This window comes from Cetorhinus maximus, chromosome 5 (genome assembly GCF_964194155.1).
Source record: "Cetorhinus maximus chromosome 5, sCetMax3.hap1.1, whole genome shotgun sequence".
Lineage (NCBI taxonomy): Eukaryota > Metazoa > Chordata > Chondrichthyes > Lamniformes > Cetorhinidae > Cetorhinus > Cetorhinus maximus.
In genome coordinates, this window is record NC_135883.1 from 137797934 (window position 1) to 137821757 (window position 23824).

The 23824-nt window shown below is 44.1% G+C and overlaps 2 protein-coding genes across 3 annotated transcripts in view; one reads left to right on the forward strand and one right to left on the reverse strand.

The window, feature by feature from the left end:
• Window positions 1-17754, reverse strand: part of rtn4ip1 (reticulon 4 interacting protein 1) — a 47027-nt gene extending 29273 nt beyond the window's left edge. The window contains exons 1-6 of the mRNA XM_078542516.1: window positions 17190-17754; window positions 13990-14141; window positions 10855-10923; window positions 5724-5848; window positions 4332-4380; window positions 1829-1965 (exon numbers count right to left, since the gene is read on the reverse strand). Of these exons, the coding sequence (XP_078398642.1) occupies window positions 1829-1965; window positions 4332-4380; window positions 5724-5848; window positions 10855-10923; window positions 13990-14141; window positions 17190-17454 (797 nt within the window). The 5' untranslated portion in view covers window positions 17455-17754. The remainder of the gene's footprint in view (window positions 1-1828; window positions 1966-4331; window positions 4381-5723; window positions 5849-10854; window positions 10924-13989; window positions 14142-17189) is intronic.
• A 56-nt stretch (window positions 17755-17810) lies between these two features.
• qrsl1 (glutaminyl-tRNA amidotransferase subunit QRSL1) overlaps window positions 17811-23824 on the forward strand; it is a 49801-nt gene continuing 43787 nt past the window's right edge. Inside the window, exons 1-2 of one of the 2 annotated variants that reach the window (XM_078542514.1) lie at window positions 17817-17959; window positions 20547-20633. In XM_078542514.1, the coding sequence (XP_078398640.1) occupies window positions 17936-17959; window positions 20547-20633 (111 nt within the window). In that variant the 5' untranslated portion in view covers window positions 17817-17935. Of the gene's footprint in view, window positions 17960-20546; window positions 20634-23824 lie in introns of both variants that reach the window. The other variant, XM_078542515.1, reaches the window with a different exon arrangement.

A 23824-nucleotide genomic window follows, 5' to 3' on the forward strand; every position in this document is an offset into this window, starting at 1 on the left:
ATTTTGATTTTCAGTTTCTTTTTGTAAACAAAAACTGTATGTAAAGACCAGATATGAGGAGCAAGTGCAGGGAGAGAATAACACCAATGCCCTTTCACTTACGAGACCTGCCAGTCATGGGAGTCCGACATCCATCGACTTGGGACTATCCCATCCTGGGTCCGGTTAGACATGTAGTAAAAAACTGCCCCTAACTTTGCACCCTCACAGAGAGATGCTACACAAAGGCTGCAGCTATATGTAATAACCAACACAGTACTAACCTCAGCTGAGCACATGAACATAAAGGCCATTTACCTCATCAAAGCTTCTCTCTCTCTCTCGCTTTCTAACTCCCCCTCCCCCCCACCACCCAAGCCCACCATCCAACTGCATTTTGAACAACCCTCAAGACTGTGCCTCTGCTGTAAACTTTATTCAAGACATCCATCAATCTTTGTGTGAAGAACTATACATCTATATTAAACCTGCATTCTACCACTGAGTGTTTGGCAATTTGTCCTTAAAAAAATGTTTTAAATGTACTTCAAATAAATATGACTGTAATTTCAGACCCCTTTTCCTACAGTACTTCAACATTCTATACAATCCCTGTCTCTTTCTAAAACTTGGCTGATAATCACATTAGCAACATGTAGATTTTATAAAATTTGTGAAACAGCAGCACACGTTGCTCTGCCACTAGTTAACTCATGACATGAGAGAGGGGAGATGAGAATTGAAGGATATTGTTATGATTTACTATTCTATCTGCCACCAAGCAAAACTAGATCTTCAAAATCTGCAGCCTGCACTAATACCAGTAAAGATGATGTACGGACAAGATGCTGTATAAGCAGTTGCACGAGGCCCTTATGTATCCTTTCAGTGGTAAAAGGATGTAAATGATCAGGTAGCCTTTTTAATGGACGTTAATAAGTTCCGAATGGAAAGGGTCAGATTGCACACCAGGGCCATTCCTGCGCTGGGGCAAATACACCGACTTGTAAGTGAATCCACTTTCAGTAATTTCCTTCTGCTCTCACCCCTCCTGTCCTTCCAGAACACAAGCAGTTATGCATCTCAGCTAGCATGGGTGGAATCAGCCACAAAAGATGTATCAGTGATGGCAAGTGGGAAGAGTTCTTCAGCATCTGAGGGCCAGACGTTCACAATAGAAGTCTCCTTCGCAAGCTTGGGGTCACACTCAGTAGGGCGGGGCGGGGAGGGTGGGGTGGAGTACATGGGCCCAACCACAAATGCTCCAGATGAGTCTCTCGATTCAAAAAACATCCTGACTTTGACAGTATGACTGTCACTGGTTCTGAGGGGATGAGAAATAGCTATGTCACCAGACAGCTTTTTGTTTTGATTAATTTGCATTGGATGAACAAGCTTTAAAAAAAAAACTACCTGAACTAAAACTAAATTTGTAGCAGAGCATTGCTAGCATGAGCACTGTACAAAGAAGGCAATGTCACGTCCCTCAGTCCTCTGCCATTCCCCATTCATTACTAGGCTCTGTATTTCAAAAGAGGGCAATGATGCAGCAACATTAATCCAACGCACTCATTCCGGTCTGTGCACTCACTTCCTGCAACTTCATTCTACACAAACTAATGATTTGACCACATCAGGGTCAGCTTTGGGAGACTCTGCTCCTGGTACAGGATGGTGCCTGATGAGATCATGGATTAGAGAATCAAGTTAGAGCTCAGCAGGCCAATTTACACACGTCATTAACAACTAAATCAGGATTTGCACCCAATTCTCCAATTCAAGCTAGCACTGGACTCTGAGCACACAAAGGTGTACCACAATCTCTTTCACGGCAAAAAAAAACACTTACGTTTCCAGATCCTTAAGCTGTTTCTCCAAGCTCTGAGCTTTATAATTGATGACGTGATCCACACCCAAATCTTTTAAGAATGAGAAAGCATTCTCGGAGCAGGTTGTGGTCACATGGGCTCCCCAGGTTTTCAAAAGCTAAGGACGGAAAACCCAGAGGTCAGTCGAAAATATTTAACCTAATACAGCCAACGCTACAAAGACAGAGTTAGAGATGCGATGCCTATCAAAATTAGCTCCATTTATAGTGAGGAAGAGGAAACTGGACCCAAAAAGAAAACATAAATTGGCATGAAAAACTGAGGAAGCAGGTCCCTCAGCAAATACCCTCTTTAAAAATAATGATCTGTTTATGCAACATTAAAGTACACACAGTGCCTTTTCTTTGGGTGGTTTATACCTGATTAGAAGTTGTTAGGCAGGTAAACATCCCATACACCAATTTGGATTTGGACTCTATAACTTTCATCAGCTTAACTTCAGGGATTGGGAGTGAGGCAAGAGTGGGAGGAACGGAAGAGACTTTAGATCTGATCCAGAGACAAAACACATTTGTTTGACAAAACAGAAACTGTAATTTACCAATTTTTAAAAATCTTAATTGTTTTGCAACAAAACTTGAATTTACATTGGTACCATTAGCCCTCTGTTGTAACAATGACCTACGGGCATTTTGAACTTTCTAAGGAAGACCTGTATTTCTTTTCTAAAAAAGATCACAAGTAAAGACACTAAGCAAAAGCTGGCTGACAGTGTGCAGTGACCACGCCCCGGAAAATTCCATTGTGGATTATAGTTGACCGACTAGTCCCGAGAGAACATGAGATGTCACACCTGAAAGGAGTCATGGACGTCTTCAAACTGAGATTTGAAAGGGAGATAGAAAAGATGCAAAAGACTGAACTTTAACCTCCTGTGGTTGTGGAGACAAAAGTCTGATTGCACTTGTTGCGGCAATTAAGTTGGGTGACTCAGACATCTGAAGTTCATCTCCTGTTGTGTTATATCTCAGAATGTGTAAATGGTCTGGGATGAAGGAACATGGACTCGGTGCCAGTCACAGTTTTATCCCTTCCAGAACACACAGGGAAAAATTAGTTAAAAAGCAAAGGTGCTGGTGTGTGGCTGTGTGTGACAGCAAGCAGGAGAACAAGAGTCACCTTGTAGGCAAAAGGATCTCTCTCTCAGTCTCTGTCTGTCTGTTGCTAGAAGCAAAGCTCAGCAGAAGCCAAAATCTAAAGGAAATTTGGACAGCCTTTCAGCCACCCTGCAGAACCATGTGCCTCCAAACTAACTGCGAAACTGTCAAAGTCAGCTCTACCGGAATCACCCAACTTAACGGACGCAACATACCACCATCTACGCCTCACGGACAAACCAAAGATTGATTTGTATTTTTAAAAACTTTTATTTGGACTCTTAACTTCTCATTTTTGATCTGTGTATGTGTGTTGCATTTTTATTACTTTTTCCCTCGGGATTTAGTAACTAATAAACCTACTCTTTTTTTGACTCATGTAAGCCTGGTTAAATTGGGTCCTTCTAAAAATAAATACATTTGGACTGGGACACAGTATCCACAGGGGAAGGGATCCCTTTTAAATTAACCTTGTTGCAACCAACCGAGGGGGTTGAATAAAGGAGGGGAGCCAGCTCATTCCTCCTCACCTGGGAGCATAACAAAATTGGGGTCCCATTTAGGGGGCTGAATCTTCTAGCTGGCGTGCAGGTGGCGGATTCCGCACGCCAGCGCTTAAAATGTCGCGCGCTAACGTCGCGACATCAGGGCACAGCATCGCGATATTTCGGTCGGCGGGCGCGCTATGCAGCGGGACGCGCGCCTGCCATTAATTAAAGGCCTTGTTAAGGCCATTAACTCTCCAATCGACCAGGATTTTGAGGGGCCCGTGCGAACTTCGGCTTGGCGCATGGGCCCAACGGGCAGGCGGGTAAGTGATATTTTTTTTTACAAACCTCATCCAGTGGCGGGGTGAGGTTTGATATCGGATTTAAAAACGTTTAGTAAACGTTTTGTGTACTTCATTAACATGTGCCATCTCGTGTGACATTTTCACATGAGGGGGACATGTTAATGAATTTTTTATTGTTCTATTTTTTATGTTTCAGTGCCTTTCAGCGATCTCCCTGAGGTACCACTTAGTCTCAGGGAGATATGCGCTCCTTCGTGCGCATACGCGAAAGAGAGCGCACTCTCACAGTTGGGGAATCCCCCCCACCCCCCCGCTCGCACAGGGAGCACATAGCGCTGCCTGCTGGGTGGGCCTTAATTGGCCCGCCCACTCAAAATGGCGGCGGTGACCATTTCGGCAGCGGCGATCTGCTGCCCGCCCGCCCATCAAGGGCAAAATTCTGCCCAGCAAGTTAACAAATTGGGGGACCTCACCCGGGGGCCGGTCGTAACAACATAGTCATTTTACTGTGTCAAAACGTGGCACTTCAGAGGAGCATTATATCATTTAATAACAAACACATATTCCTTTTACCTGAATAGCAAAGGTGCCAATTCCTCCGGATCCCCCGAGGATCAGAACCCTACAACCAAGAAGTGAAAACAAAAAATCCAGCATTATGAAAACCAATAAACTACAATTCCAAAAACTTAGGCGCTTGGATATTAGTGCCCTTAACAAAAAAAAAAATTACCGAGTTCAGGGAAACGTTAGTGGTTATTTTAGTGAAATGGGTTCTTTTGTTCAGTTATTGAATGCTCTTGTTATAGAGGAAACACAGCACTGCAAAATATCATCACCATCCATCTGAAATGATAATATATAATAATTGTAATTATAGTTCTGAATTCTGACAATCTTGGCAGACACTAAATGCTTCCCTCGTGAAGCTGTTGATGTGACGATCTCACACTCACACATCTGGGTGAGTAGCAGCAACTCCTTAGCCTACATTAGGGGGATAAGTTTTAGAATTTAGCACTACAACCTACAAGATTCTGAAGGGCTTGACAGGGTGGACGCTGAGAGATTGTTTCCATTGTCTGGGGATCTGAAACACGGCAACACCACCTCAGGATAAGGGGCCGATCATTTAGAACTGAGATGAGGAGAAATTTCTTCATTCAAAGGGCTGGAATTCTCTACCACAGGGGGTTGTGGATATTCCAACGTTTAGTACATTTATGGCTGGAATAGACAGGTTTTTGGTCTCTCAGGGAATTAAGGGATAGAGGGAGTGGGTGGGAAATGGAGTTGAAGCCCAAGATCAGCCATGATCGTACTGAATGGCAGAGCAGGCCCGATGGGTGGTGTGGTCTATTCCTGCTCCTATTTCTTAAGTTCACTCCTGCCTTGTAAAGAGTAGGGAAGTGGGACTAATTGGACAACTCTCTCAAAGAGCCAGTGTAGACACAATGGGCCATTAAGCCTCCTTAGGCGTTGCAAGGTTCTATGATTGGAGTTGAGGCACCCAACAGTCGTGCAAGAATGACTCTCCCACCATCCCACATTCCCTTTGCAGCCTTCCCAAGCTGAGTGGGAGGCAGAGCTTTGAAAGCGAGTCACCTGGCTGGAGTCTGGCCCTTGAATGGGAGGGGGAAGACAAATTAAGTGAAAACAAAAAGTTAAAGTAAAAGTAAAATAAACACCAAAATGACCCAAATTCTAAAATTCAAAGTCCTATAGCTTACAGTCAATTTGGTGCATTCAGAAGGAAGCTAGATAAGTATATAAGGAAGAGAAGGATATGTTGACAGGGTTTAGGTGAAGAGGGGCGGGAGGAGTCACGTGTGGAGTAGAAGTTCCAGCATGTTGGGCTAAAAGGCCTGTTTCTGTGCTGTAATTGTCATTTCCCTTTCACTACAGGTACTGAAGACATTAGGAAACATGCCACTTGACACATTCGGCAAACAGCAGCTACATTACCGTTTCCCTTTGCAGTTGCCTTTTTTCAGTCCTCCATTGTTCACTAGGGCTGACCACGTAGTCAGAGCCACATAAGGCAAGGCCGCAGCTTGGCGGTGACTGAGAGCTTTAGGCTTGTGGGCCACCTAATATGAAATAAAGCCACTGGTTAGTACAATGAGCTAAAACGAAGCAACTATTTTTTTTTCCTTTTAGTCATCGCAAGATAAAACAAGCCTCCCCTCTGCTCGATTCCCCCTGCAACCATCGCCTGGAAACCGCACCAATGGTGCAGCGTGTAAGTGTGTTATGGAACCAGGTCCATTTTTGATGCCTGGTCTGCAATGAAATAGCTGGCAGTGGGGATACTAAAATTAGCATAATTATCCTCCAGTGGCTGTGAGTGAAAAGTGGAAAGAGGAAATCAGCCAGGGTTACCGCTCCTGATCACTATTTAATAACCTCATCATGGCAAGTGTAGGAATGGGGATAGAGGAAGGGAACAAGGTCAGTCCTTAGCTCTGGACCCCTGCAGTTCTCTCAACCTCACAAGACTCACTGTCTGGACTCACAAAGATAAGTACTGGATGGTGGTTAGAGTTAAGGGGTTTGCAAACAAGTCAGTGCCTCAGAGATAATACCCCTTGTCACTGCCAACTGTAACATTATGAGCTGCATGAAAAACACCCTGTGCTGGCTCCTATTCTCCTGCAGAACATGGAACAGGAGCAAAAACAAAAATACCTTGAAAAACTCAGCAGGTCTGGCAGCATCTGCGGAGAGGAGCACACCCACCCCCCCCCCCCCACCTTAAACCAGCTTATATTTCACCTCTCTTCTATGTTTACTTAGTTCTGTTGAAGGGTCATTCGGACTCGAAACGTTAACTGTGCTCCTCTCCGCAGATGCTGCCAGACCTGCTGAGTTTTTCCAGGTATTTTTGTTTTGGATTTCCAGCATCTGCAGTTTTTTGCTTTTATGGAACAGGAGCAGGCCACCCAGCCCTTTGCGCCCGTTCCTCCATTCAATTAGATCATGGCTAATCTGAAGGAGGGGGGCCGAGGAGAACAATGGACCAATAAAAAAGGGACAGACAACAGCTTAACCTTTGACCTTCCCCAGTAGGGCAGCTGCTGCAGAGACGAGAAAAGTTCTGTATAAAGCGAGTCATCAATTTAACTCCAACTTTGGTATATTCTACCATAACAACAATATACTCTAATGTCACGATCATCAACACAGCTAAATTCTACTTTGACAAAATATAACATTTTTATAAATGAGAGATTAATGCAGCTCATTTAATATAATGTAACAGCAGATTTGAAAGGCTGGCTTTATTAACTGGATTGTGTTTTGACCATACAGTTTCTATCAGACAGTGTCTAGGGCACAGATCCATTTATAAAAAGAAAAAATGAATAACAATTGTAATCCCATGGAGAATACCTTACTAACTATATTGTTAGAATGATAACAGCTCTAATTTGGAAAACATTAATCCAAATCCTCATCTGAAATGACTGTCTCCCATGTGTCTAAAATATCCTACTAATATTTCACTAGAGGGCACTGTTTCCCAATTTCACACACCCAAACTAAGACTGGGTACCCAGTTTGAGGAAGGGTAGTGATCCTGTCAACCTCCCATTACTGTTAAGGAGCCCCTGCTAGAATATATATGAAGGCACGTGGCCAGTGAGGGAAAGCTCAGGCTCAGCTATGACTCCTCTCTTTGCCCCAAAGGTATAGCTCAGAAACAGGCTATTCAGCCCAACTGGTTCATGTCAGTGACAATGCTCCACACAAGTACCCTCTCCATCTAACCCCATCAACATAACTTTTCATTCCTTTCTACCTCATATGTTTGTCCAGTTTCCCCCACTATTCCTTGTGGTAGTGAGTTCTGCATCCTAATCACTCCCTGGGTAAAGTGGTTTCTCCAGAATTCTCTATTGAATTTATTGGTGACTGCTTTATATTTATGGCCCCTGCACTTGGGACTCCTCCACAAGTGGAAACATCCTCTCCACGTCTATCGAACTCTTTCATAGCCTTAAGGACTTCTATCAGGTTATACCTCAGTTTTCTCTTTTCTAGAGTAAAGAGCCCCAGCCTGTTCAATGTCTACTAATGGTTATCATCCCTCATTACTGCTTTCATCTTTGTAAACGCTAATATTCGTTGTCTCCTCTCAGGCCATCCAAGTGAGATGCCAGATTGCAAACAGCGCCCGTCAAGCTATAGTCCAGCAATAGCGAGTGCCTTCAGGAGAAGAGGGGAAACGTTTGGAGGGACAATAAAACAAGTTTAAAAGCAAAATACTGCGGATACTGGAAATCTGAAACAAAAACAAAAATTGCTGGAAAAGCTCAGCAGGTCTGACAGCATCAATCAACAATTAAAGTTTGTTCCATTTTCTAGACCGGCAAGCATCACCACAGGTCAGTGGCATTGCTACGATCCCAGCTGAGATTATCCCCGGACAAGTCTGATCCCAGGGTGGAACCCAGCTTGACAGATCCTAACTTTATCTGTTTAGATATGTGGAGAATAGCTACTGAACAGAGTCACAGGAGTCAGCTGATGAATGTTGAACAAAAGAATAAAACATTTATTAAACAAGAAAACTATGAACTATATTACGATATTCCTTCACCCACAACAATACTTTACAGATATATACAGGTTTATAAGGATAACACAAGCTTCAAAGGCTATCGTATACTCTAATGTCCACAGTAAGTACACAATGCATGTAAATCTAAGGCACCCTGTGATCAGAAAAGCCACACTCTGAAGCCAAGTGACAGATGCCGCCTCAAATGCTATGGATCTCTCATCAACTCCCCCCAGACGCTTGTCATACCGTGAGCTAACCGGTTTCACTGCACTCCGTCTTTCACATGAGGGTTTCCAATTTCCAATCTCCAAGACCTCACTTTGGAATCTTCTCCCAAACCGCGCTTTCTTTCAGATGCCTTCCACATGGGTTCACCTCCGGGGTTTCAAACTCTCCTTCCGATGTTCCTCTCCCCTAGACATGCATTCAAGCTGTCTTCCATGCACTCTCTTTCACCAACTCAGCCGTCAACTGTACCATTGATTCACATGCCCATAGCAAAGAATTACAGAGCTTCTGTTGTCTCTTTGCAAGCTGTTCTCACTTTAAATCTGCTTTCTGCAGCTTTTGTCTCTCTAAATCGGAAACTTGGAGCCTTTCTCTCTGTCCTCAGTCTTAACCACACTTAACAGTACCTTTTCCAGGTTCCTCTCCTTCCTTTCACTAGCAGGTCTTCTTTGGACTTTCCCCTCTTCCATTCCCCTGGATTTTGGGGTCTTTCTTTAGCTTGGGACTTGCTATCTGTCCCCTTTGCTCCAGTTTCTCCTGGCAGCCACTTTCAACCAACTTTAGCTTGGGACTGGTGACCTGCCCCTACTAGGTTGCTTCTGCCTCACAACTGTCTTCAAACCAACTGAACTCCAACAGAGTTCAAAACAAAACTGCTATTTCTGTGGGAGGGACCTGCCTCTCTGGACCCCTGTTGCTAGGCAACAGCCGAATTCTTTTACTTCAGTTTGTTTACCTTAGCTGCAACAGTCGTAAAAAAACCTAATTAGAAATGCAAGCACCTTTTTAAAGTGAAACTAAAACTCCATTTGACCTTTCATAACACACAGATACAGAAATACAAACCAAGCTTAAACATTAAAGCTAAAATTCATTCCTAACACCCACAAACAACAGTATAACATACTTAAACTGTCTTTAATTCCTAACAGACATGTATGAGCTTTAGGAATACGGGTGGGCATATCAGCCCCTTGAGCCTGCTTCTCCAATCAATTACATCAAGGCTGGTCTGTACCACAACTCGATTTACTGATCTTTGCCCCATATCCCTCGGTGTGCTAACTTAATAACCATCTATCGATCTCAATCCTGAAAACTTTAATTGACCCAACATTGATTGCATTTAGGAGTCACAATTAAAGATTTCCATTCCCCTTTGTATGCTAAAGTGCTTACTGTTTTCCTCCTTGAATGGCCTAGCTCTCATTTTAAGATTACATGCCCTCATTCTTAATTCCCCCACCAGAGGGAATAGCTTCTCTGTATCTATCAAGTCAACTTAAATGTCTCAGTTAGATCATCCCTCAGCCTTCTACACTTAATGGAATCCATGTCAAGCTTCTGCAAAGCATCCTCATAATTTAATCCTCTAAACCCTTGTATAATTCTGGGGAATCACCCACTACCCCCAACCCCCGCCTTCCCCTCCAAGGCCAATACATTTTCCAGGAAATATGGTGCCAAAACTGACCGCAGTACTTCAGATGGGGTCTGACTGAGACGGTATACAACTAATGCATCATTCCTTCCCCTTTGTATTCCAGTCCCCTTGAGACAAAGGCCAACATTCAATTAGTCTCTCTGATTTTTTTTTATGCCCAGTTTTAAATGGTCTGTGTGCTTGGACTCCCAAATCTCTTCGTTCCCTGACAATAGTTAATTTCTCAATGTTGAGAAAATTACTCTGATTTATCTTTCTTCGGTCCGAAATGGATGACTTCACACTTGCTGAGATGACATTACGTGATTTCAGCTGAAGTTGTCTTATGCCAAAGGAACGGAACCAAAAGTAGCTTTTCCTGCACCATTTACAACAGCTAAGCAGCATGTCCTGCGTATATCAAAAACATCTGGTTTCATCCTGCTATCACAGTAAATATTGATGTCCTATAATATGCTACCCCAATACATTTCTGCATCAACAGCCAGAATAAATTAGTCAATTAATTTTCTACAAACTGATTGGGGCTGGTCATTGCTAATTAGTGCCGCTGTATACAGTACACAACTCAAATTGGACTGTGGCAGTGATAGTAAGTTAGGACTAAACAACTAATTAAAAGTCACAGATATAGGCAGGGATCAGTATCGGGGGAAATCTCCCAGCTTTAAATATCTTGTGGCCAGTTCTCCTGTTTATCTTCTGTCTCTCCTCCATTTAATCCAGGGGAAGACATCAAGACTGCATAATTGTTGTTTGAAACATGCATTTTGTCCATTCTCCGCAACAAAACCAGGAGCAAAGAATGAAAAGTTGTATATTAACTGCGGAAAATCCTGTGTTCTTTCTCATTGTACCTCATTTGCACTTGCCACAACAAATTCTGCCAACGTTCCCTGTTTCCAGGGTGGCACAGCTGCCCAGACCTGCAAAGAAAACAACAGAAAATGCTGAAAGGCTCAACCAAAGTGTAGTATTTTGTACAAGAAATTACAATAACAACTTATATTTATATGGCATTTTAACATAGTGAAACATCCCAAGGCATTACATAGGAGCACAATCAGACATAAATTGACACCCAGCCAAAGAGCAGATATTTGGACATTGGAAATTATTTTTAAAAAAGAAATGGAGTTTAGATCATGCCTTTCATTACCTTTGGGCATCTTAAAGCACTTTACACCAATTAAGCACCCCTGAAGTGCAGTCACTGTTGTAATATAGGGTACATAACAGCCAACTTATGTACAGCAAGGTTCCACAAACAGGAAAGTGATAAGCTGTTTAGCGATGTTAACTGATGGATAAATATCAGCCAGGACAATGGACATAACTCCCCTGTTGCCCTTCGAATAATGCCATGGGATCTTTCACAGGGCAGACAGGACCTCGGTCTAACATCTCATCTGAAAGATGACACCTCCAACAGTACAGTGTTCCCTCAGTTCTCAGCCTAGATCATGCTGGAGTGAGACGTGAATCCTTACCTTCTGACGTTGAGGCAGGTGTGCTACCACATACATGCGTGACATCTATTAGAAATTATCATGGTGACCCCATCAACTACTTTCTCCCCCCTCCATGTTGACAGCATGCTCCACAGGTACAAGCTATTCTCCATAGTTGGCCTCAAGCCACCATTCTTTATGTGTGAGGCTAAACAATAATTGATAGTGAGTATAATTTTGTTCAAAGAGATAAAGTTTACAGGGCTCTTTAAATATGTGACAGTTGCTTCAAAAACCAAAATTACTCACTTGTTCTATACAGATTCCCATTCTGTGTAGTGGGCATTCTGAAGGAGATTCGCACCCTGTCAATACAGACTGCTAATTTAAAACCACGCCTATCCTGATTACCTAATTTAAAAAAGACCCTGCTCTCCAAGCAGCTCATCAGGTCATTGTACAATATGAAAGGCAGTTCTTATCCTCAATCTTTGCTTGGTTCATTACCTCGAGGTTCACGTTCTCCAATGTTCTCAACAGTCTCAGTGCATCAATCTTACATCAGCATCTGCCATCTAAAACACTGCTACCCCTAAGCTCACACACACTAAGTCCCACGTTCCCATTCAGCTCAAAGTCCAATGGCTTCATTGCCCCAGAAAAACTATCAAAACTCTCAATCTAGTTTTCAAACTCCTTCCATGGTCCTGTCCCCTCCTATAGTCTTCTACCTTCCAGCTTCACATCCGGTCTCTGCTCCTCTTAATTCTGAGTTTCTTCTGTCCCTTGTTCCACTCATGGTGTGCATACCATCAGCCTCTACACTGCTGCTTCCATGCTCCTCTCCCCTCCCTGCTTTGAATAACCTGCTCAGAAACATTCCTCACCTCTGTCCTGGTTCCCCTTCCCTAGAGCTCTCCGTATTTCCCTTTTTCAACCCTACCCCCCCCGCCCCCATTCTTCTGCCCTCCTTAAGTTAAAGCGCTTTAGATGTCTTCCTGCACGTGAAGAGCAATAAAGAAATATAAGTATAAGTGGATCCCACTGATTATTTCCAGCATTCCAAGCTGTTTATGTTGTGGAGGTTTTTCTGATCTCAGCTGGGCGAGACACTCACACTCACACTCACACTCACACTCACACTCACACTCACACTCACACTCACACTCACACTCACACTCACACTCACACTCACACTCACACTCACACAAAAAAATCGCCCAGGTTTTCCATTCCTGAGCACTATCCAGTGAACCCTGCAGGAAAGTGAAAGTGAATGTTGATTGGAAAGAGGATCCCAGACAAACAATGCTCCCTATAACAAAGCCTTGCTGACGTTCACAGTCTAGTTCCACACAAAAGAAACAACTACTTGTGTAAGGTACCAGAGGACAGCAAGAATCTGCAGAACTGGATCCCAGCAAGCAGTCAGGGCTGGAGGCATAATCCACTGGTATAAACATCGATGGCCCCAGTGTAAGACTGTGGTCCCAAGATAGTAAAATTTCAAGGTGCTTCTGTGTACTGTTTAAAAGAAAAGTGTATTTCTTGCTATCTTGAACAGTTGAAAAATACCCAATACCTAGTGAAGAATGAAACATTTCAATGTCTAATTATGTATCAATTTTCTACAGGGTACGTTACTGAAAGACATTTTATTCCTATTTTCATTACCATGTCAGGAGAGGGTAAAGTGGTGGTGCCTCATGGACATCAAACAGGCAGGATGCCACACAAAATTGAGCAATCTTTATTCATGCGAGTATCAGTCATAATGAGTTTAGTTGTTCCCTACTGACCGCCACCCTTTACCCTGCAGGTTCAGCTCTGTCGTTGGACCAAAGGGGCAGAGGCAACAATCACAGGGCAGCAGCCAACGGCTTTAGCAGATAACCACCTGTTCCTCTAGTATTGTTTTATTAAATGCTACTGATGTTCGGAAGAGATACCGGAAAAGAAAACATTTACTGATGGTCAGGCTTCATCGCACTCTTGCCTCAGAGTCAGAAGGGTGTGGGTTCAAGCCCCACTGCAGGCACATGAATAATTAATCTAGGCTAACACTTCAGTGGAATACTGAGGGAGTGCTGTACTGTCCAAGGTGTCGGATTTCGGATGAGATGTCAAATTGAGGCCCTATCTCAGGTAGCTATAAATTATCCCATGACACTATACAAAGAAGAGCTGGGGAAAGTCTCTTGTTGGTTTTAAATAAATAAATATTGACCAAGACACCACCATCACTAAAACAGATTACCTGGTCATTGTCACATTGCTGTTTGTGGCATCTTGCTGTGCACAACTTGCCTGCCACATTTCCTACGTTACAACAATGACTATTCATCAGAAGTGCTTGGGTTGTCCTGAAGACTTAAAAGATGCTATATAAATACAAGTTCCTTTGTTTCTCTCATATCTCGTATTGATGGATGATGTCAGCTCCGGGCTGCTGGAGCCAAACATTGGAACATATTTGCCAGTTATTGTGTTCAGAGGAGACAAGCTCCCTCAGACCACAAAAAGCTACACAATCCAGATTACCTCATCTCCAGGTTTGAAATAAGACACATCCAGTCCAGTTTCCATGACGACACCCGAGACATCCCGGCCCAGGATAAGAGGAAATTCACTCCCAGCAGCTTTAATGTGCAGTGGGTCACGTTTCATTTTGAGTGCAGCAGCACCATAACCATCTTTAAGAGATAAAAAAAAAATACAGACTATTGGTAATGACCAACCAATAACAGTAAAAATGCAGGACGTCAGAAAATGGCCACAGTTTAAGGATTTATTGAATGGAGCAGAAATGTGGGGAATCCTTACAATAATCAACGACACCCAGGCCCTTGGGAGGCACATCACTGTATCAACAGTGGCAGAACATAATTTGTATCAAATGTCAAGTCAAGTTGCAGGAAATCACTTTTCTTCTATTTCAAAGGCTCAATTTAAACAGGGAAGTGTGCTGATACAGTTGATGCAGCACCATGGAACAAACTGAGCCCAATAGCCTACATTTGACAAATTGCTGTACAGGAAAGAGAGATGGACAGATTACCCACAGAAGTTGGTCACTATTGCACAGAAGGGATGACAGTCATCCCATTTTTCACATCAAACAACCTGGAGATGCTGCGAAAGTTTTCTGTTTGCTCCCCACATTCTGGAGCAGAGCGAAGCCTTTGAAGCAAGCTTTTTCACCTGAGCCCAGCACTCAGCTGACATGGCCATTTGGCTCTTGATCATGAAGGCGCCACATGGAGCCTGTTTGCTTCCCTGTGGCAGGGTTATGCTGGGAAGTGTATTGGCCAAGGGCCACAGTTACAGAGGAGTGTCGGCATAGGCCTTCGGAACAGCCACCTGCCCGTTGCGAGATGTCAGCAAAGGGAGGAGAGAGGGAGCCTCACCTTACCTCACACACCACAAATCCCCCAATCCCCCATCCAAGATAAAAAAAGTTCACTTCCCTTGAGTCACAGCGCTCTCAGCCACAAAATTACATTTGAAAACAATTAGTTGATTTTTTTTAAAAATCCAGACGAGTACATAATACCCTGTCTTACTATCCCGACAGCATAATAGGGAAATACTTGGGTAGCTTTTATCATAATCATACAGCAATACTAAAACATTGTAACAGCTGTTCAGTAGATACAAAATGTAACACAGTTTCGGTGCTTATTAGGCCATTTGACTCCTCTCTGTTATAGTTTGAAACTATCCAATCTGTTACTCCACATAGCACATTGGCCAGAGCTCTCCCCATGCCTCAGCAGTAAATCCATCATTGAGCCATACAGAATAGGAAAGCCACATGTCCAAACCCATGTGTTGAGTTAGGTGACTGCTGGGCCAGTTTGGAGGGGGGGGTGGGGGAGTTCGTGGGAAAGGTCAGGGTAGTGGTAACAATTCTTTACAATGCCCTTCAATTACGAAAGGGAAATAGTAACATCTTCAGACTGCCAGCTTTCTGAAATGATGAATTGTGAATGCAGAGTGGAGGAAGAGACCTGAAACAGCCAGTTCACATCATGTGAAAAGCGATCATCTTCACAGAATCACACGGTGCAGAAGAGGCCCTTCGGCCCATTGAGTCTGCACCACCACATGAGAAACACCTGACCTACCTGACTAATCCCAGTTACCAGCATTTGGCCCATAGCCTTGAATGTTATAACCGTGCCAAGTGCTCATCCAGGTACTTTTTAAAGGATGTGAGGCAACCCGTCTCCACCATCCTCCCAGGCAGCGCATTCCAGACCGCCGCCACCCTCTGGGTAAAAATATTTTTCCTCACATCCCCCCTAAACCTCCTGCCCCTCACCTTGAACTTGTGTCCCCTCGTGACTGACCCTTCAACTAAGGGGAACAGCTGCTCCCTATCCACCTTGTCTATGCCCCTCATAATCTCATACACCGATCAGGTCGCCCCTCAGTCTTCTCTGCTCCAACGAAAACAACACAAGTCTATCCAACCTCTCTTCGTAACTTAAATGTTTCATCCCAGGCAACATCCTGGTGAATCTCCTCTGCACCCCCTCCAGTGCAATCACATCCTCCTATAATGTGGTGACCAGAACTGCACACAGTACTCCAGCTGTGGCCTCACCAAGGTTCTTTACAATTCCAACATGACCTGCCTACTTTTGTAAGCTATGCCTCGATTGATAAAGGCAAGTGTCCCAAATGCCTTTTTCACCACCCCACTGACATGCCCCTCCACCTTCAGAGATCTATGGACACACACGTCAAGGTCCATTTGTTCCTCAGAACTTTCTAGTGTTGTGCTGTTCATTGAATACTTCCTTGTCAAATTACTCCTTCCAAAGTGTATCACCTCACACTTTTCAGGGTTAAATTCCATCTGCCACTTATCTGCCTATTTGACCATCCTATCTATATCTTCCTGTAGCCCAAGACACTCAACCTCACTGTTAACCACCCGGTCAATCTTTGTGTCATCTGCAAGCTTACTAATCCTACCCCCCACATAGTCATCTGTGTCATTTATACAAATGACAAATAATAGGGGACCCAGCACAGATCCCTGTGGTACGCCACTGGACACTGGCTTCCAGTCACGAAAGCAGCATTCTGTCATCACCTTCTGTCTCCTACAACTAAGCCAATTTTGAATCCACCTTATCAAATTACCCTGTATCCCATGTGCATTTGCCTTCTTTATAAGTCTCCCATGTGGGACCTTGTCAAAGGCTTTGCTGAAATCCATATAAACTACATCAACTGCACTACCCTCATCTACATACCTGGTCACCTCGTCAAAAAATTCAATCAAATTTGTTATGCATGACCTCCCTCTGACAAAGCTATGCTGACTATCCCTGATCAAACCTTGCCTCTCCAAGTGGAGGTAGATTCTCTCCTTCAGAATTTTCTCCAATAGTTTCCCTACCACTGACACCATGAAAAAAAGTTGTCATTTTTACTTAATTTGCAAATACACGTCAGAATGACATCAAACCACATTGGAACACACCACAGTTTGTTTTGCACATGTCAGGAAATTGATATATGGCCCTTAAAAAAATTGCCAAACATTTTCCATGAAGGTCATGGTTAGGAAAGGCAGATCCACAACAAAACACTTCAATAACTCTTCACACTCAATCCAAATGTACAGCATGAAGTATATCAATATGTATTGGTATGTAAAAGACACAACACACACTGCTCAAATGGATAACAAAATGCTTTCAACTTTACATTAAAAATATACTTACTTCTCATGGAGATGTCAATAGGATTTAAGCTGGAAGCATGAACTTTTATCATAACTTCATTGGGGTAGCATATAATTGGAAACATAGAATTTTTTGTAAAACGCAACAAACTATTGTTCCCATATCTATCAATCACCCAGGCTGGCATAACAGCCTGTTTACATGAAGAAGTGCTAATCTTTCTACATATGACATTCTCAAAAACGTTTGCTCTAATTCTACTTAAGAGTCCACTCCCAACCTTTTTACTTGCTAAATGCGACATGAGGTATATGACTAGACTATGAAACTTTAGATATTACAAAGCACACATTCAAAAGTGAACACTTGCATCAATACCAACAAAGTCAAAAGCAAGGTTATGCCCGAATTGTAATCCCTAGCAAACATCTGAAGATCAAACTTTCTGCTTAATACAGAACCCGACAAGCTCCAAGTGCAAAGCGTGAAATGCAATCTCCCACATTCAGCTAAACATTAGTGTTGACAGCTCTTCTGAGATTCTTTCTCTCCAACCCTCACTCTCCTCCTTTCTGAACCTTTGTGACCTCCAACGGGCGCCCAATCACCACCGACTTCCTGGCCGAACACCACCAATCAGCGGGCTCCTTGTTGTCTGGTGGCTGCGGGGGTAACAACATGGCGGCGCCCACGGCCGGCGGTTACTGATGACCAAATTGCGGCTGGAATCAATCCCTCTGGATATTTAGAAATACACTGGCGCCGGGAAACGGCTGTGAGAAAAAATGTGGGGCTGGACCCTCAGAGAAGTAAGGGGCGGGCACGGGAATCATTGGATTTGAAATAGTTTGTGTGTAGAAATCGGGCGTCGCGCCGCTGAGACTCGGTGTCATGTTTGATCCCGAGATGAGTTTCCGACCAGATATTCACAACATCAGTAAACGCCACCTATTTCCAGCTCCGCAACATCATCGGAATTTGCCCCATCTCAACCAGGGTGACCAACTGTCCCTTATTATGGGATTGTCCTGTAATTGAGCCAACTCCCGGGTTGCATGCATTTGGGACACTGTTTTCCAAGCGTGCCTGTGCCTATCCGCTGTCCTCCCCATTTTCGGCCCCCTCACAGCTCTGGCAGCATCCCACCTGCTCTAACGGACCCCCATGCTAGAGTGTCCCTTATCTTTCTCCATGAGAGTCAGACACCCTGGTCTCAACTCTGCTGCTGAAACTCTCATCCATGCCTTCGTCACCTCTAGACTCAACTATTCCAACTGACTCCTGGCTGGTCTCCTCCCACAGCCTACTCTCCCAGATCATCCACACCTCTGCTGCCCATGTCTTAACTCGAACTAAGTCCCATTCACCTATCACCCCTGTGCTCACTGATCTGCATTGGCTCCTGGTCAAGCAATACCTTATTTTAAAATCCACGTTGATGTTTTCAAATCCCACCATGGCTAAGTCGCTCTTTCCGATCTCTTTAATCTTCAGCTTCACAACTTCAGAGATATCTGCACTCATCTAATTCTGGCCTCTTCAGCAACCCTGTCTTTAGTTGCTCCACCATTGCTGGCTGTGCCTTCCGTTACCTAGCCACAGTGCTGTTAGGAAGGGAGTTCCAGGATTTTGACCCAGTGACAGTGAAGGAATGACGATATATTTCCAAGTCAGGATGGTGAAGGACTTGGAGGGGAACTTCCAGGTGGTGGTGTTCCCATCGACCTGCTTCCAGATGGTAGTGGTCATGAGTTTGAAAGGTGCTGTCGAAAGAGCCTTGGAGAATAATTGCAATGCAACTTGTAGATGGTACACACTGCTGCCACTGCGTCAGTGGCAGAGGGAGTGAATGTTTGTGGATGTGCCAATCAAGCGTTGTCCTGGATGGTGTCAAGCTTCTCGAGCATTGTTGAGCTGCACTCATCCAGGCAAGTTGGAAGTATTTCATCACACTCCTGACTTGTGCCTTGTAAATGGTGGATAGGCTTTGGGGAGTCAGGAGGTGGGTTACTCGTGGCACGATTCCTAGCCTCTGACCTGCTTTTGTAGCCAATATGGCTAGTCCAGTTCAGTTTCTGGTCAATGGTAACCCCCCCCCCAGGATGTTGATAGTGAGGGATTTAGTGGCAGTAATGCCATTGAACATCAAGGAGTGATGGTTGGATTTTCTCTTGTTGTAAATGGTCATTGCCTGACACTTGTGTGGCGCAAATGTTACTTGCCACTTGTCAGCCCAAGCCTGGGTATTGTTCAGGTCTTGCTGCATTTGGACGTGGACTGCTTCAGTATCTGCGGAGTTGCAACAGGTGCTGAACATTGTGCAATCACCAGCGAACATCCCCACTTCTGATGGAAGGAAGGTCATTGATGAAGGAGCTGAAGATGGCTGGGCCGAGGACACTACCCTGAGGAACTCCTGTGGTAATGTTCTGGAGCTGAGATGACTGACCTCCAACAACCACAACAATCTTCCTTTGTGCTGGGTATGACTCCAGCGGAGAGTTTTCCCTGATTCCCATTGACTCCAGTTTTGCTCGGGCTTCTTGATGCCACACTCTGTCAAATGCGGCCTTGATGTTAAGGGCAGTTACAGATTGGTTGTAAACAATTCCCCCGCTGGTGATGGCCACAGCGTCTCATAGATGCCCAGCCTTGAGTTGCGAGATCTGTTAGAAATCTATCCCATTTAGCACAACATGATGGAGGGTATCCTCAATGTAAAGGCGGGACTTCGTCTCCACAATCACTCCTACCGATACTGTCATGGACAGATGCATCTGCGGCAGGCAGGTTGGTGAGGATGAGGTCAAGTATGTTTTTGCCTCTTGCTGGTTCCCTCACCACCTGCCGCAGACCCAGTCTAGCAGCTATGTCATTTAGGGCTCGGCCAGTTTGGCCAGTAGTGGTGCTACCGAGCCACTCTTGGTGATGGACTTTGAAATCCCCCACCCAGAGTACATTCTACACCCTTGCCACCCTCAGCTAAAGAAGGGCGGTCCTTGGTAATCAGCAGGAGGTTTCCTTACCCATGTTTGACCTGATGCCATGAGACTTCATGGGGTCCGGAGTCGATGTTGACAACTCCCAGCTGATTGTCTACCACTGTGCCGCCACCTCTGCTGGGCCTGTCCTGCCAGTGAGACAGGACACACCCAAGGATGGTGATGGTGGTGTCTGGGACATTTTCTGTAAGGTATGATTTCGCGAGAATGACTATGTCAGGCTGTTGCTTGACTAGTCTGTGAGACAGCTCTCCTAATTTTGGCACTAGCCCCCAGATGTTGGTAAGGTGAACATTTATGGGTCGACAGGGCTGAGATTGCCGTTGTCGTTTCCAGTGCCTGGGTTGATGCCAGGTGCCCTGTCCGGTTTCAATCTTTTTTTGTGTCTTTGTAGCTGTTTGATACAATTGAGTGGCTTGCGAGGGCATTTAAGAGTCAATCACATTGCTGTGGGCCTGGAGTCACGTGTAGGCCAGACCAGGTAAGGACGACAGATTTCCTTCCCTAAAGGACATCAGTGAACCAGATGGGTTTTTTACAACAATTGACAATGGTTTCATGGTCAGTGTTAGACTTTTAATTCCAAATTTTTTATTGAATTCAAATTCAAACCCGGGTCCCCAGCGCATTACCCTGAGTCTCTGGATTACTAGTCCAGTGACAATACCACTACGCCATCATCTCCTGTATCGCCTCCCCTCCCCTGTGCTGTATAAATATGTTGTTGTTGAAATGCATTTAATTGTTAACCAATTAAATGAATGAAATAATTTCTCTCCTCCAGTCTGTACTTTCTATTTCTCAATGATTTCTAATTGGGGATTTTAAGAAACCTTTCCTCTTAAGTTATTTTGTTGTTGTGCACAGCCTATTCATCTAAGTGCACGAGTGCTTTAAATTGTTTTGCACCTATACAGTAACTTCAAGGGCCTGATTTGTGCTCGGACTGCATGGGAACTTCCGGGTTGCTGTGCAGCCTAGAGAGAACATTGCTGGTGAGCCTCCCGAACTCACTATTTGTTGCAGTCAACTGTGGTATCCAACCAGAATGGTGATTAACTGATTAACATCTGGGCTTTGAGAATGTGTTGGGTAGGAGGAGGCAGCAGGTCAGAAAAGAACAGACACTCACATCTGTAAAACACCTTTATATAATATGAAAACAATAACAGTCAGAGGTGCTTCACAGAAGGAAGGGTGACCAAAAAATTGACTGAAGCTATGGGTTTTAAAGCAGGAGAGAGTGAGAGGAAATTCCAGAGAGTAGGACACAGGTAGCGGAAGAAAAAGTCAATGATGGGTGAAAGGAGGCAGATATTAAAGAGATCAGAGTCTAACAAATAACTCCCCTCTTCAACCGAGGATTTCCACCCAGTATGGTTGACAGGGCCCTCCACCATGTCCGATCCATGTCATGCACTTCTACTCTCACCCTTTCCTCTCCCTCCCAGAACCATGATATGGTTCCTTGTCCTTATCTTCCACCCCACCAGTCTCTGTATTCAACAAATCATCCTCTGCCAGCTCCATCATGATGCCACTACCAAATACATGTTCCCCTGGTCTCCCCTTTCAGCATTCCAAAGGGATTGTTCCTTCCACACCACCCTAGTCCATCCTCAGTCACACCTAATAACCCCTCCCTTCCCTATTGCATCTTTATGTGCAAGCACCTGGCTTTTCACCACCTCCCTTCTCACTGCCCAAGGCCCCAAACACACTTTCCGAGTGGAACAACGATTTCCTTGTACTTCTTTCAACTTAGTATACTCTATTCACTGTGCACAATGTGGTCTTGATGTAGAGGAGACTGGGTGACCGCTTTGTGGAACACCTCCGTTCGGTCCGCAAGGGTGAGCCTGAACTTCCTGTTGCTTGTCATTTTAATTCTTCACCTCGCTCCCTTGCTGACCTTTCTGTCCATGGTCTGCTACAGTGTCCCAGTGAAGCTCAACATAAGCTCGACAGCTCAACAGCATCTCATAATTGGACTCTGCACACTACAGGGTTCAACATCTTAAGACCATAACTACTGACTTCATCTTCTATCTGTTTTTTTTTCTCCCTTTTTTTGTTTTGCTGATTTGGTCTTGTCTTGTTTCTTTCTTTATCCCTTCACGTTGCATTCAGATGGTTGCTATGTAGCCACTCACGCCTCATTTGGACACGACCTTTGTTTCTTTACTGTATCCATTACCACCCTCTTTGGCTGCTGCATTGTGAATGTTTTGTTATTTAATCTCCCCTGGCCTCCACCCAATCACAGACCTTCTCCCTTTAATTTCTATCTATCTTCAGTTCTACCTGAAATGTTATCTCTGTTTCTCTCCACAGATGCTGCCTGACCTGCTGAGCATTTCTAGCATTTTTGCTTTTATTTCCTTTCCTGGTTTCTGTGAGCTGATATTGTAAATGTTTACCTCTTATGTATTGTTATTTTACTATTCAAGACCACTGTCATTACCCCCTACTTGAAAACTTCTTGGCCCCTCTGTTGTTGTTGTGTTCCTTTAAACTACCAACCCATCTCCAACCTCTGCTTCTTTCAAGAATTTGTTATTGCCTCCCAAATCAGTCTCATAACTCCATGTTTGAATTACTCGGCACAGTAAGAGCCCTTATCAAAGTCACATATGATATCCCATGTGATTGTGACTGTGCTGCTCTACCTCTGCTCATCCTTCTTTACCCCTCGGTAGCCTTTGATGTGTCACCTCACCATTTCTTCCAATGCCTCCTCTCTGTTGCCTAACTCTGTGGGACTGCCCTCACTTGGGTCTATTCTCACCTATCTGGTCATAACCAGAGTACATCCAGCAATAGCTTCTTTTCCCATCCTTCTTGCAACTTTACCTCTGAAGTTCCCCAAAGATCTTTCCTTGTCCTTCACTTTAACTGCATGATGCTCCTTGGTGATATCATGTATGCTGACATCCAGAACCCTCCACTGCCTAAAAGTTGTCAGATTACATGTCGTTCTTCATCTAGTTAAACACTGGAAAGACCAAAACCATCAGCTTTAGCCATTGTCACAAACTCTACATCTGGCATGGACTCAATGGGCTGAATGGCGTCCTGTGCTGTTATGATTCAATGATTCAATTCAACTACTAATTCTATTTCATTCAAGTCATCTTTGATCATGAATAAAGTCCAGTTTCAGAAAAAATGCAATTGGGGGAGAGGGTTATCTGTTGGTTTTACCTGAAAACTAGAAATCCTAACATAAGATGGTCTCCACATAATGAAAAGTTTCTGAGCTAAAGCCATTAATGGAAGTTAAAATCAAAATACTGCGGATGCTGGAAATCTGAAATGAAAAATGGAAGTGGACCATTTAGATTTGTGATCCAAATAGATTTCTGATTTTACGTGTTTTGGCATTTTACTATAGAACGTAACAGGGAGAGGACAGAAGTACGACCAAGGGTTTCAGTGATGGCAAAACTTTCTTGTCAATTGTTGTAAAAACCCATCTGGTTCACTAATGTCCTTCAGGGAAGGAAATCTGCCTTCCTTACCTGGCTGGCCTACCTGTGACTCCAGACTCGTAGCAATGTGCTTGACTCTTAAATGCCCTCTGAACTAGGGGGCAACTAGGGATGGGTAATAAATGCTGGCCTAGCCAGTGATTCCCACATCCCATAAACGAATAATAAAAACTTACCTAGC